The sequence below is a fragment of the Enhydra lutris genome, unplaced genomic scaffold, assembly GCF_002288905.1.
Source record: "Enhydra lutris kenyoni isolate GAN:26980312 unplaced genomic scaffold, ASM228890v2 scaffoldscaffold1, whole genome shotgun sequence".
In the NCBI taxonomy this organism is placed as follows: Eukaryota; Metazoa; Chordata; class Mammalia; order Carnivora; family Mustelidae; genus Enhydra; species Enhydra lutris.
The window spans coordinates 104,376,738-104,392,434 of NW_019154085.1; the positions used below are offsets into that span (position 1 = coordinate 104,376,738).

Consider the following 15,697-nt stretch of genomic DNA (forward strand, 5'->3'; position numbering starts at 1 on the left):
GATTCTCTTCTTTCTTGCCATTTTTCAGGCTGTCCTTTTGAATAGAGTTTTTTTTTTTCTTTTTCTAATATGTTTTTGCTTAGAAATGTCTTTTAGAAGCTGATTAAATTTCAGACTTTGATTTTCTTTTTTTTTTTTTTAAGATTTTAGTTATTGTCAGAGAGAGTGAAATAGCACAAGCAGGGAAGTGGCAGACAGAGGGAGAAGCAGCTCCCTGCTGAGCAAGGAGCCTGGTGCAGAACTTGATCCCAGGACCCTGGGATCATGACCTGAGCCCAAGGCAGACACTTAGCCGACGAGCCACCCAGGCATCCCAAGACTTTCATTTTCATGACCCCTCAGTATTTTTCAGTTGTATTTGTGTGTTTGGTTTCATATTCTCAGTTGTTTTACTATCTCTGTAAGTAGAGGAATACAGGGTCAGAGGCAAAAGAGTTAATTGAAAGCTTTAGATGAAAGTTTTAGATGGTTAGAAACTAATGAGGGAAAAATGTAATGGAGGACTGGAATGATCCTAAAGGAGAATGTGACTGGTGAATCTTGGTGGGCATAGGGTGGAGGAAGAGGAGTGATTGTCTGTTACACTGGAAAGGAGTTCATGGAAATCCACTGAACGGTTATGTGTTTCTTTTGTAAAATTCCCTGCATGTCTCATTATAATATAACTGAGGCTCCAAAGCAGAGAACCTATTCAATTATTCTTGAAGCCTTGAAAAAAGAGGAGTGTGTAGGGTTCAGTGTAGGAAAGGGAGTGTAAGAGTGGCTTAGGTAAAGGACAGTGTGCCATCAAGAAACAGTCTGGGGTTCACATAGCTAGGAGAAATATTAGCTAATATTTAGTGAGAGCTTATTCAATGGTAGGCAGGAACAACAAGAAAGACCTCAGTGTTGTACTAAAAACTAGGAGACATCTGACCACCTTACCGTATGTCTTTACAACTAGAGTGTTGTATAAAAGTTGATTCATATTTTATTTATATGACACATTTTAAATCCAGTCTGATTTCTCTACCTCTATAATCAATAGTTCATGTTTGCTTGGGGAATACAAATTAATCTGAATTATCAGCTTTACTAACTAAAGTAATCTTAGGATGAAAAACCTATAAATAAAATATATTGTTCCAAAGCAAAGTATCAGTTTTGGATGATCAGCTCTAAGAATTGTATTACTAAGAAGCTTTAAGCCATGTTAGATTCAGACTAGCACTACTGGCAGTAAGAGCTGACTTCAAATTCATGTCTTGAGAACCCATTTTAGAGGGATCTCATGCGATGTGAGACCTGTGTTACCCCCGATTGATGCAGTCATTTGATTTTCAATACACTGTTGATTCAGCTCTACAAACGTGTTTGCTGTTTACTTTTTATAAGATAAACTAATGAGGGGCACCTGGGTGGTTTAGTCTGTCAGGCATCTGCCTTGGGCTCAGGTCATGATCTCAGGATCCTGGGATTGAGCCCTTTATCAGGCTCCCTGCTCAGTGGGGAGTCTGCTTCTCCCTCTGCCCCTCATCCTGCTCCTGTTCTCTCTCTCTAATAAATAAATAAAATCTTAAAAAAAAAAAACACCTTTGTGTATATTTAGTAACAATATAAGGTAAACTGTCTAATCTTCTAAAGCAGAATTCTTAACTTGCAGATCATGGATCATGATCATGGATCATGAATAATTATGAGGAGGGCCTTAAACTCTATGAGGAGGGCCTTAAACTCTGTGAAATTGAATACATATTCTTTGTTTTATTTTTTTAAGATTTTATTTATTTATTTGACAGCACAAGTAAGTAGAACAGCAGGCAGAGTCAGAGCGGGAGGGAAAAGCAGACTCTCTCTCTCTGATGAGCAGGGAGCCCAATGCAGGGCTTTATCCCAGGACCCTGAGATTAAGACCAGAGCCGAAGGCAGATAGTTAACTGACTGAGCCACCCAGGTGCCCCTTGAATACATATACTTGTCATTGATTCATTTATATATTTTTTCTGAAAAGTAGATCCTTATTTTGTTAAATTCTCAAAAGGGTCCATGACTCAAAAAAAGAATGAACCATCACCAACCTTAAAACTGCTCATTGAATCTCTCCAAGGTACTAAAAAGAACTTTACTTTGGTTAAAAGGTTCATGTATATATTTTTTAATCCAATCATTTCAGTGTTGGATCTCTCAAAATTAGGACCTCTTATAAGAATGTAAAATCTTGTAGATTTTACTGTTTACACTATTCACCTTGGTTGTTTGACTAAGTGCCCTTCTGATAGATGTTCACATTTCCCAGCCAAGATTGTTTTTTTTTTTTTTTTTAAGATTTTATTTATTTATTTGACAGAGAGAGATCACAAGCAGGCAGAGAGGCAGGCAGAGAGAGAGGAGGAAGCAGGCTCCCTGCTGAGCAGAGAGCCCAATGTGGGGCTCGATCCCAGGACCCTGAGATCATGACCTGAGCCGAAGGCAGCGGCTTAACCCACTGAGCCACCCAGGCGCCCCAGCCAAGATTGTTTTAAGAGTGGTTTCAGGTCTGCATCTGGTGGCATTCTGCCTGGAACGTAAGCAAACTTCAGATCAACTTTAACACCTCTCACCTAAGTTCTCCTGTAAGCTGACAGGGTCTGACAGCCAGGACTACTCTCCAGTAGAGTTGGAGTAGCCATAGTCATTTCAGTTCAGGTCTCATTTGGGGTATTTAGGAATCAGGGTGTCCTTTTAATGCTTTTGGTCATCTGTTAGCCACATTTTGGCCATCCAAGGCAGTCATATCAGCAGCATAGTAACTGGCTGACACTGGAATTATGTGCTATAATAAAATAAAGTGAAAATATTTTAAAGCTGTTAAACTCAACTTGTATTTCAGTAATTTTTTTATGTACTCATACATCGTAATTGTAGAAAATAGATTTAAAGAAGTAGGAAATTTTAAATCTTCATTATTCACTACTAAGAGATAACTACAGTTAACATTTTTTTTAAAGATTTTGTTTATTTATTTGACAGACAGAGACCACAAGTAGGCAGAGAGGCAGGGAGAGAGAGAGGAAGAAGCAGGCTCCCTGCTGAGCAGAGAGCCTGATGCGGGGCTCGATCTCAGTACCCTGAGATCATGACCTGAGCCGAAGGCAGAGGCTTTAACCCACTGAGCTACCCAGGAACCCCTACAGTTAACATTTTTTAAGACAAATTATTTCCAAGCATTTAAATGTGTATTTTTAAAAATAAAAATAGAGTGACACTGCATTGTTTTTTTGTTCATTTTTTTTTTAAAGATTTTACTTATTTGACAGAAGGGTCACAGTCAGATAGAGAGGGAAGCAGGCTCCCTGCTGTGCAGACAGCCCGATGTGGGGCCCTATCCCAGGACCCCGAGATCATGACCTCAGCCAAAGGCAGAGGCTTAACCCACTGAGCCACCCAGGCGCCCTGACACTGCGTTTGAAAACGAATCAATTATAAATGTCTTTCTTTATTTTGAGGACATATTATATACAGTAGTTAACTTGCGTCATCACTGTGTTTACTCAGTTACCTGTTGGACATTTAGATTATTGCTAATTTTCACTGTCATCATCAGTGCTGTGACAAACAACCTTCTAAATAAATATCTGCCATCATCTGATTATTTTCTTGGGAAGGAAGTAGTAGGTTAAAGTACAGGCTATTTTAAAGCCTTTATGCTTTTGCAAAAATTGAAAGATGGTAACAATTTATACTTTTACCTGTGATACGTGTGTTAATTACTTTTTAAAAAAACTTTTATTTATATATGACTGAGAGAGAGAGCGAGAGAGGGAACACAAGCACGGGGGAGTTGGATAGGGAGAGGCTGGCTCCCCACTGATCAGGGAGCCTGATAATGGGCCTCAATCCCGGGACCCTGAGATCATGACCTGAGCCAAAGGCAGAATGCTTTACAACTGAGCAACCCAGACGCCCCTGTGTGTTGAATTCTTGTTTATGTTTGGAATATAGACAGAAAAAGAAATCTCTGCTTATGTCAAGAGGCAGCTTGCTCTGAGAATCCTATAATGTCAAATATAAACAATTAACAAGTAATTTCAACTCTGAAACATAATTGACTCTGAAAAGAAAATGTCAAAGTATTTGAATTAGCCATGATTTTTCTTTATCGAGATATATTTGACAAATAAAATTGTAATATATTTAAGGAATACAACACGATGATTTGATATACATATACATTGTGAAATGATTTCTACAGTTGAATTAATATACCTGTTACCTCATATAGTTACCTTTTTGGTTTCTTTTGGTTTTTAGTGAGAATGCTTAAGATCTACTCTCTAAACAAATTTCAAGTATACAGAATAGATGATTAGCTATAGCCACCATGCTATATATTAGGTCCTCAGAATCTAATTCATGTTATAACTGGAAATTTGTACTTTTTTACTAGGCTTTACCTATTTCCCCACCCCCAAACCCCTGGCAACCACCATTCTACTTTCTGTTTCTGAGTTCGATTTTTTTTGTTTATTAATTTCCACATGTAAGTAATACCATGCAGTATTTGTCATTCTCTGACTTGTTTCACTTAGCATAATGCCCTCCAGCTTCATCCATGTTGTTGTAAATGGCAGAGTTTCCTTTTTTTAAATTGAAGTATAGTTGACATGCAATCTTATATTAGTTTCAAATGTATGGCAGTGATTCTATAATTACATGCATTATGAAATGCTCACCGTAAGTGTAGTTACTGTCACAGTACAAAGTGATTACAATATTTGCCTTGCTCCCTATGCTAAGATTTCCTTGTTTTTAAAGGTAAATAATATTCCATATAAACATTTACACTCACCACATTTTTAATCCATCATCCTTCCATGGATGTTTATGTTGTTTCCGTATCTTGGATACTGCACATAATACTGTAGTGAACATGGGAGGGCAGAAGTCTCTTCAGAATTGTAATTTTGTTTCCTTTGAATATATGCCCAGAAGTGGGATTGCTGGATTATACCATATGAACTACATATAATTGAAAAAGGACCTAGGGACTTCCTGCAATTAATAGGAATCATTCTCAAGACTAGGCAGTCACAGGCATTAGAGTTTAGTCCAAAGCAATGGTTCTTAGACTTTTATGTATATTAGAATCACATAAGGAAGCTCCTTCAACATTCAGATCATTCAGATTTTAGGGTCCCACACAGAGGCAGATGTGTGGAAACCACACTGAGAAACACCAAATCAGAATAAGCACATTAATTAAATCTTTCAAATCTGAAAGAACGGCATAGTGTGTAATCCCATACATGGCAGCTAACCTGTTTTACGGAACAAAAGCTGTGTCTAAGACTAAGAAAATGTTTAGAGTGACTTTGTTGTTTAGACCAGCCTTAAATATCAAGCACAGTTATAATAGTGATAAAGTGTTGTTGTTGTTGCCACTCAAGTTAAGTATCATTTGTAGTGCAGATAATTTAAAGTACTTTTTTCTTTTTAAGAAGGTTCCATGCCAAGCGCGGAGCCCAGTGTGGGGCTTAAACTCACCATCAGAAATGAGATCAAGAGCCATATGCTTAACCAAGTGAGCCATCCAGGAGCACTTAACCTTCTTAATTTGCTTCATTCCATTTATTTCTTTTCATAATGGTTTACTTATAATGTTTTTGTTGTGACCTTTACTGACTGGACTTGGGCTTTGTTCTGTCATTTTCGTAGTCTATACCTGAGAGGGACTGTTTGTGGCTAAGTAACATAATTCTAAACAAAGTCATCTACTGGTGATAGCTCCAGAATTGCAGTGATTAGCTTGTGTAGGGCCTAACCTAAAATCAGTTGAATTACAGCAAACAACTCATGTTTTCCATGTACGATTTCATTCAAGCATTTGTCCTGAATGATGTAGTCAGTTATTCAGTTGCTTTAAAGACAGGAAATTGGGCTTGATGATTTCTAGAGACCCCTACCAATTCATATTTCATGTTTGTGATTATTGTGCCTTAGTTTGAAACTGCATGTGGGAGGTGACTATTCTTGGACTAGGACATGACTATTTAAGACACGTGATTTCCTGGTTGTCTGAATGTGAACTTTCATCAGCACCTTTCCTATTTCCATATAACTATAATCCATCAGAGTTGCTTACAGTATATTTTTAATATCTAGGAGGAGGTGGTGAAGTTGACTGAGAAATGTCTTAATAATGCCATTGAGAGCCCAGGATTGAATGCCAGAAGAGTTCCTCCTGACTTGAAGAGTAATATTTTGAAGGCGCAAGTAGAAGCAGTGCACAAGGTAGGCTGCCTTTATTTATTTATTGACATTGGGTCTATTTTCTTTTCTTTTTCTTTTTTTTTTTAAATTATTTTTATTAACATATAATGTATTATTTGCCCCAGGGGATAGGTCTGTGAATCATCAAGCTGACACATTTCACAGCACTTACCATAGCACATAACCTCCCCAATGTCCATAATGGTAAGCTGTCTTTAATGGGGATAGTCCTGATGAAGGGAAAAGAACAGCAGAGAGACCCAAAGACACGACCTAGCTAGTGATTAGAGATAGAGAGTAGTACCCATACACATGCTCAAGATGGCAGAATGCCTTCCTGAGTCTCAGTACAAGCTAATTAAGAGGGGACAGTCATGGGATAAAAAGTTGAAAGTAAAGACCCTCTAGGGCATAAGAAGTTCTTTTTTCTTTTTAAGTCAAATTCCTATAGAAGTGAGTCTCTAATCTTTGCCACCTTTATAGCCAGAAAATCTAATGACTTTGAGGTTCTTATCAACACTAAGTCTGTGGTTTTAGGTCTTTCTTTAGCAATCTGCTATTCCCCACCACCCATCTGCCCTCAGTTTGGCAGAGTTGTGTGTCACAAGAGTGACAGTTCACAGGTGAAGGAGTTGGCTGTGACATTGTGAAGGATGCAGTGGGGAAGGACCAGCCCCCATGAAGTTTATGGCATCCTTCTTCTCCAAAGTCAGTTTTTCCTTGATGCTCCCTAACTTTCAGACTTATCCTCCATAGTAAAATCAGAACAGAATTCCTTCTCACTAAATCACATTCTCAACTAGAATTTCGAAATATCCTGTTGTTGAGAAGATGCACTTTATCCACTCTGTCCCCAGGCACAAGCCTTGAAGGGAACCTGAGATGATTTGCAGAATATTGTTCATGCTTTACTTATCTATCCTCTCCCCACGATTATAAACCTAAGACATAATATTTGCCTGTAAAAGTAAATATAAAATATGACAGTACAGGCTCTGGAATTAGACAACTTGAATTTGCCCATTTCTAGTCTATCACAAACTAGTGTTGTGAGTTGGCAAGTTAGTTTCTCTGAGCCTCAGTTTAATTATGTTTAAGAAAGGATATTGGTAATACCTACCTTAAGGTGGTTTACAAGAATAAGATAATATAATGTAAAGGACATGGAACATAAAGAGCATTTAATTAAGTGTTGAAATCCCCAATGTTGAAGCTGCATGTTGTCTTAGCAGTAGTAATTGTTGTCACTGCCTTACATTTCATTTACACTTTTGGATTTTTCTTGACTTGAGCAAGAAAAAAATAACTTGAATGACCCTAAAATAAGGAGATTTCATTTTATAGTTAGAAACCTTCCCATGAAGAAAAATCAAGGACCTGATGCCTTCATTGTTGAAATCTACTGAGCTTTTAAGGAAGAAATAAGAGTTCCACACTAACTCTTTCAGAAAATAGAAGAGGAGGGAGCACTTCCCACCTCATTTACTGATACTAATATTACCCTAGTACCAAAGCCAGAAAAAGATTTCATATGAAAAGAAACCATAGACCAATATCCCTCTTGTACATAGATTCAAAAATCCTTAACAAAATAGACAAAGTAGCATTTACCTCAGGAAAAAAGTTGATTTATCCTTCAAAAACCACTACAGTTCACCATATTAAAAAGTAAATTATCTCAATTCATATGGAAAAGGCATTTCACAGAAATCAGTACCCATTTGTGATAAATGCTCACAGCCAAACTAGAAACAGAATGGAGCTTCTTAAGCCTAATAAAGGACATCAGTGAGCATCACACTTCATGCTGAAAAACACATTCATGGCCAGTATTAAGAACTGACCATGCCTGTGTTGGCAGTGATGGAGCTTCTGCAGTGCACATGGCTGGTAAGAATATAAAATGTTACGTAAACACTTTAAGAAGAATTTGGTGATGTTTTAAACATATACTTCCCACATGACCACAGAGGTCCACTCTGAGGTATTTACCCAAGAGAAATAAAAACATAGGTTCACACAGATGTTAGTACACGAGTCTTCCTAGCAGCATTATTTGAAATAGGTAAAAACTAGAAACAACCCAAGTGTCCATCAGCAGGTAAACATAAACAAATTGTGATATCTCTTTTAATTGGAATGTTTCTCAGCACATAAAAAGTAATGAATTGGTGATACATGGCAGCACCATGTGCAAATCTCAAAAACATCATGTCATTCTAAAGAAATAGACACTAAAAATGTAGGTATTATGATTCCATTTACATTAAACTATAAGACATAATGCTCACTGTTTGCCATGTGTAAGGGTTTTTGATGAGGTTGCATTGGCCAGAAGGGAATGTTGTGGGGGTAGTGAAAATGTTGCACATGGTGACTTTGGCGTTGGTTATGCATCTCTGTATTTTTCAGAATTCATCAAACCCTATATTAAAAATGGGTGCGTTTTACTGTATGTAAATGATACTGCAATAAAGTTAAAGGAAAAAAGTGACCCCTTCAGAAAAATATTTTAGAATTTCCTCTTAACATATTCCTTGTGTTCAGGAAAAAATAAAAAGCCAAATACACTGCTTAACATCTCTTTCTTCTTTTCATCATGTAAATTCCAAAAATTCTGGCATTGAATCTTTTGGGATTCTGTACATATTGACTAACACATCATGGTATCTTAAATTTAAGTGAGAGCTGTCTAGTACAGGGTGTGAATTTCTGTGCTGTTGAAGTGGAAGCGTGAATTATTAATTTGGGTGCGGGATGGGGCTGTAAGAGGCATAGTATGGATATTTCCATGGACAAGTTATGATTATCTCCAGAACTGAAGCAAAGTGGTATTTTTGTTCTTACTGGAAAGAAGTATAAATTTCTTGTATCCTCAACAAATATTTAATTTTTTTATGATTTCATTTTCTTAGGTTACAAGAGAAGATAGCTTATTAGGTCATAAAAACACCAGTGTTCAGGATGCTTCCACAAACAGGTACAGTTCTGGGTTAGACAGAATTAAATTGATGTTTTTCTCCTCTTCACTTTTCTTTTTTTGGTCTGTTTTCCTCTTCTCCAGTGTATCACCTCATAATTGCAGGCTATTTGAAAGATAGCTTGAATTCACTCTTCTGTCCATTACTTGGCTGCTTACTACCTAGTTTTAGATTATCCGGAGGTACTTCTAATTTGTCTCTCTGCATTCTCATTCTTTTACTGAATCAAACTACAGAGCAAAAGCAATCTTTAAAGATAGTTTTAATCTTATACATGGTGTGGAATGTATATTATTTCTCTTAATTCTAATGCCATCCTGTTATCGCAGTGGCCTTGTTCTTACAAACTTTATTATGGGCCCTCACACTATTCAAGTAAATTTATTTGCTGTTCTCTCCAAGTCCCTTCTACCTCTCTTTTCTTTAATGGAGTATTAGGCCATTTATTTGCTTTGCTAGGCTTTTATCCCCTGCTTTGTGCCAGTTTGTTTTTGTTCATCACTGTGTATCCAGTGTTCTCTGCTTTGTCGGTGCTAAACATTGTTGAATGAATGAATGCTGTTCCTCTTCCCTATTTCAAAATGTATTCAGTGAGGAATTTCCTGATTAATCATACTCAGTTCCAAATACTGTAACCAAAATAGCCCTTAAGCATATAGCATGCTTTGTGTATACAACTTTATAGTTAGTATTCAGCAAACAAGCTAATCGATGACCGGGGTAAAACTGGAATTAAAATGTAACTTTTTCTTTAATTTCAGTAAATCAGTTGGCCCACAATATTTTTATTAGAGCCTTTTAGAACTTCATCAAAAAAATTTTTTTCTTTTTCTTTCTTTCTTTTTCTTTTTTCTTTTTTTTTTTTTTTTTTTTGCCAGTAAGAGGATAATGGGGTTAGAGGCCTGCCCAGTTCATCGACCTCTTAAAGCTGGAAAGAACCTAGAATGTACTCCCACTTCTAGATTTGCTTTTCTAAATGGCTATTGATGTTTCCCCATAGGACTTGAAACGTATTCTTTCTTTCTTTCTTTATTTAACAGAGAGAGAAATTACAAGTAGGCCAAGAGGCAGGCAGAGAGAGGGGAAGCAGGCTCCCTGCTAAGCAGAGAGCCTAATGCGGGGCTCAATCCGAGGACCCTGAGATCATGACCTGAGCTGAAGGCAGAGGCTTAACCCACTGAGCCACCCAGGCACCCCTGAAATGTATTCTTTTTTTTAAAGATTTTTATTTATTTATTTGACAGACAGAGATCACAAGTAGGCAGAGAGGCAGGCAGAGAGAGGAGGGAAGCAGGCTCCCCGCTGAGCGGAGAGCTCTATGCGGGGCTCAATCCCAGTACCCTGAGATCATGACCTGAGCCGAAGGCAGAGGCTTTAACCCACTGAGCCACCCAGGCGCCCCTGAAATGTATTCTTTAAGTTCTTGTTTAAACTTGGGTCTGTTTCTGGACCTTTTACTTTTCTGTTAATCTTTTCTGTAGTCTGTTTTGTTCCTGTGCCATACAACACTTTCAAGAAGTTACTGTACCCCTTTTTTTAATTAATAAATTTTATTTATTTATTTGAGAGAGAGCTAGAGAGAGCATAAGCAGGAGGAGCAGAGGGATAAGTAGGCTCCCTGCTGGGCAGTGAGCCCTTTTCGGGGCTCAATCCCAGGATCCTAGGATCATGATCTGAGTTGAAGGCAGCTGCTTAACTGACTGAGCCATCCAGGTGCCCCTACTGTACCCCCTTTTAAAAAAGGAAATATTTCAGGCACAGAGGAAACTGTGGAGATCATATATTGGCTGTTTACCAAATATCAAGCTTTGTAATATCTTGCAAGCTTTGTAATACCATACAATACTACATTTTGCTGTAGTTGATTTAGACCATCTTTATCTTTTTTATTGAGTTGTAATTCCCATACCATAATGTTTTCCCTTTATAAGTATACAATTCAGTGCTTTTTAGTATACTGACAAGAGTTTTGTACCATTACCACTGTCTAAGTCCATAATATCTGTATCCTCTAAAAGAAACATTACACCCATTGCAATCTCTCCACATACTAGATTTGTCTACTCTGGACAGTTCATATTAGTGGAATCACATAATATGTGGCCTTTCATATCTGACTACTTTCATTTAACATAATGTTTTCATGGTTGATCCATATTATATCATGTATTTGTACTTCACTTCTCTTTAGGGCTGAATAATATTCCATTGTATTAGATATTCCACATTTTGTTTATCCTTATATGAATTGATGGACATTTCTGTTTTTCCCACTTTTTGACTGTTATGCTATGCTATGAACATTCACATGCAAGAATTTTTGTAGACATGATTTCAGTTCTTTATATACCCAGGAGGGTGATTGCTGAGTTAATTACTTAGTAACTCTGTGTTTAACTTTTTGAGAAATTGCCAAACTGTCTTCCAAAACAGCTACACAGTTTCAGTTCCCACCAGCAATGTATGTGGGTACCAGTTTCTCCACATCCTTTCCAATGCTCATTATTCTCCATGTTTAAAATTACAGCCATCCTAGAGAGTATGAAGCGTGTCTCATTGTGGTTTTGATTTTCATTTACCAAAATGAGATTGAGTTGATGAATGTTCAGTGTCTTTTCTACTTTGGAGAAACATCTATTCAGATCATTTATTTTTGTATTAACAGCTTTATTGGGTAAAATTTAAATACTGTGTGATTCACCCATTAGAAGTATGTAATTCAGTGTTTTTTTGTTTTGACATATCTGAATTTTTAAAAAATCCATATTCCCTTCATTTTAACTACCATTTTAACTACATTTTTAACTACATAAGTCAGTCACAGTTTATTCATTCTTTTATTAATGGGCTGTGTTGTTCCAAATTAATGTTGTACATGTTCTTCGTTATGCATGTTGTGAAGATTTTTTTAGGGTGTATACCTGAGAGTGAAATTGCTGGGTCATGACTGAGCAGAATGGCTGCAGAAGCTTTTCATCTCCTTCTTCCTGTTTTTTGCAGAAGTGTAAATTGTATGTGACTAATCTTTTCTTGAAGGGTTGGGAGAATTTGTTGTAAGAAATATTTTACTCCTTTTATTGTTCACTTTTTCTTATATTGAGTCCTTTCCTCTGAGCTGTTGCTTCTTTCTAAAGCACAAAGTTATGTTTTCTCTCTTTTACATTTTACTGCTTATTCTTCAAGTTCTGCATTTTCATTACTGTCTAAGAATAGGTTTTTTAAAAAAAAAAATTAGTGTTCAAGGTGGCCTTTCAATCTGAAGACGTATATGGGTCTTTTTTCAGTTCCGGAAAATCATAAGCCATTATCTTTTTGAATGTCAAGTATCCGTTAGTTGAAACATCATGATCATTTCTGTTTCTCATAACTATCCCTTCTTATTTTTCATCTCTTTGCCTCTTTTTGCCTCATTGTTATGGGTCCTAGCTTCCACCTCACTAATTATGTCTCACTTTTTCAATCTAGGATATATTTCTCATTTTTTCTTATTCTCCTTGTAGGCCTCAGGACCTGCTCCTAATTACACACTTTTCAGCAGTATTAGGAAGGACTGGGATTTCCTACTTGATGTGTTACCTTGGTGAATGATGGCCTTTTGGCTCTAGATTCCCCCCGTTTCCTTCCTGGTGTTGAAACTATCTGTGAAACTGCTCCTGTTCCTGTTATTCTTACCTGGGATTAGACACTGTTGTGATTCCTGCTGGCAGGCCTAGTAACCCATTCTCTGGCATATACCTCTCACCTGGCTAGTCCTGTTGTACTATCTGGACCACTCTAGGTGTTGCTTCTGCCTTCTACAGCAGAGTGTCCAGCCTGTGTCATTAGATGGTGGCTTCTTCCTATGGTTTTCTGACTATTCTCCCATATCTCAGGTATTCTGGTTAGTTTTTAGTCTACTGAGCTTTCCCATTCATGTATTTGATGACAGCTTTTAAAAATCATTCAATTTGATCTATCTTGTTTGTGTATCTTTCTTTTTAAAATGAATCTTTTCTGAACTTTCAGTGAGATTTAGTAGGGAAGCAAAATAGTCTACCATTTTGATCCATCTGTGAATGAGCCTGGTGTGGATATGAAAACTATTACATGGTGGGTGGAGAAGGGTCTCACATATGAATGCAACACTAACTGCTATCATGCTCCTCATAGATTGTCATTTCTTTTTCCTCTACATGAATTATTGCTCTTTCTGAAGTCCTTTCTTCGAACATGTTCCCTATGCCTGTATAGGTGCTCCATGATGTGAATTTATCTTTTTCTTCCAGTGCTGTATTAAATGAGAATAATGTGCCCTTCCCTGAAGATTCTCTTGCTCTGATGCATACCACACCTGCAGCAAATGATTCTGTTCTTAAGGTAACGGACACTTGGCTTTGAAAGTTTCTGCGAAGACCATATTGAATTGAGTCCTGTGGTATAACCACAGATGTTGGTGATTTCTGACTGACACCAGAACTTAAGCTGTGAGAAAAGCATTGAGCTTCAGTTCTCTGGAGAGACTCCCATTGTGAAAATCTTTCACAAGAGTATCTCAGGGCTTCTTCAGTTTTTCTGTTAGTTGTTGGTCTTTTTGTTTTAGGTGATCTTTGTATTTTTCATTTTTTGATGCTGGCTACACCTCCCTAGTGTCTCAAACGCTAGATGGCATGTTAGGCACTAAATAAATAATGATTGCTTGAAACACCAGCACCCTATCATTGTGTTGTAGTATAACCAGCTCGTCATAGCCCCTGCTTTTCTGCCCCTTGTCACGCCATTACCAGTCCAGAAATCATAGAAACCTAGTTCATTGCCCATTGAATGTTTTAATTTGCAAGTTAAATGAAAAATTACCCTTATAAATGAACGTTTACCATTTTGCTCTTTAACCACATAAATGCATTAACTGTAGTAATTTGTCAAATATTTCATAAAAAGAAGTTAGGAATCATCCGTATTCCTGCTATCCAAAGACTTATAATTGAGATTTAGGTGTATAATTTTTCAGGCTTTTGGGTTTAAAAAAATCCAACTTAAAATATCTTCAGTCAGGAGCTTCTTTTCAGCTAATTAAAATCCTAAAAAGATACATTGACATCTTTGATCATTGAAATTTAAGTGAAGTCTGAAATTGTTTTGGAACAGAGCAGGTCATTTAATTCAGAGATTTATTGCATATTATAATATGTATCAGATAGCATGCTAGTCTCAAAAATTCAAAGGCTAAACATGGACTCTTTTTTCAGAATGCTTACATTCCATTGAGAGAGTGAATTTTAATACATTATGGGAGAGATATATACATGCTGTTTGGGGGCACTCAGGCCACAGGTGGGAGGTGGTGGCAGAAGAGGAGGGAGATGTGAGAAGGGAGAGACAATTTTTTTTTTTAGAACAATTTTTTCCTACCTGCGATTAAAATTAAGTGGAATGTTGAGACATAAATAGGAGATTGACCACAGCCTGAAGACAGATAGATGGAAATAGGACTGTATAAATGAAGGGCTTTTTTTGTTATGTTTACTACACCCTAGATACTTACTTTTCTTATTTTCAGTTTGGAATTTTATCTTTTATTATCTTTAAATTCTTCCTACTGACCTACCTTCTCTCTCTCTCTCTCTCTCTTTTTCTGTAATACAGAGACCCATCTTCTGTCAGGTGCTTCAAATACTATTTAAAAAGTATTGCAACATTTATGGGGGAAGTTCATATTGTACTCTTTTTCAAACAGTGAAGTACCGGTACCTCTGAATAAAGAGGTCTTCGGAATTTAGGCATCTTCTTTACTTACTGTCTCCTGTGCTGAAACTTTTATCTCTCTCTTCCAGTCTAAGAGCTAAGAGGCAGAACAGTCCTTTTTTTTTAAAAGATTTTATTTATTTATTTATTTGACAGAGAGAGAGAGGGAGAGAGAGAACACAAGCAAGGGGGAGCAGCAGTTGGAGGGAGAGGGAGAAGCAGGGCTTCCCACGGAGATGTGGGGCTCCATCCCAGGACCTTGGGATCATGACCTGAGATGAAGGCAGACACTTAACCAAAATTAAGTGAAGGCACCCCAAGCCAGAATAGTCTTAACCCTACTTGAGTTTTGTCTCACCAAAAAGAGTAGCGCTATGAAAATTCCCATAACACTGTTTTTTTGTTTTTTAAGATTTTATTTATTTGAGAGAGAGAGGGCCCAAGTTGGGCAGAGGGCCAGAGGCAGAGGGAGAAGCAGACTCTCCACCGAGCAGGGAGCTGAATGTGGGACTTGGTCCCAGGATCCTGAGATCATAACCAGAGCTGAAGGCAGACACTTAACTGACTGAGCCACCCAGGTGCCCCCCATAACACTTTAGCTTTCTCAACTTCTGGTTTTGGTCTAGGTTCCCCTCCAAGCAAAGTGGAATCACTATAATAACCATGATTCCTGAGTATCCCTGTTTGTTTAAAGGTTAAAACCAACAAAGGCTGGGTCAGAATTATAAGTTGAGAGGATATGGAAAAAATTTAGTTTGATGATTATG

The 15,697-nt window shown here is 37.4% G+C and overlaps 1 protein-coding gene across 3 annotated transcripts in view; it reads left to right on the forward strand.

Annotated features, from left to right (window-relative positions):
- The window catches only part of LOC111157755 (erythrocyte membrane protein band 4.1 like 5), a 145,576-nt gene that overhangs the window by 116,969 nt on the left and 12,910 nt on the right, over nt 1-15,697 (forward strand). For all 3 annotated transcript variants that reach the window (XM_022519415.1, XM_022519499.1, XM_022519582.1), the window contains exons 19-21: nt 6,121-6,249; nt 9,144-9,208; nt 13,475-13,565. In XM_022519415.1, coding sequence (XP_022375123.1) covers nt 6,121-6,249; nt 9,144-9,208; nt 13,475-13,565 — 285 coding nt within the window. The remainder of the gene's footprint in view (nt 1-6,120; nt 6,250-9,143; nt 9,209-13,474; nt 13,566-15,697) is intronic.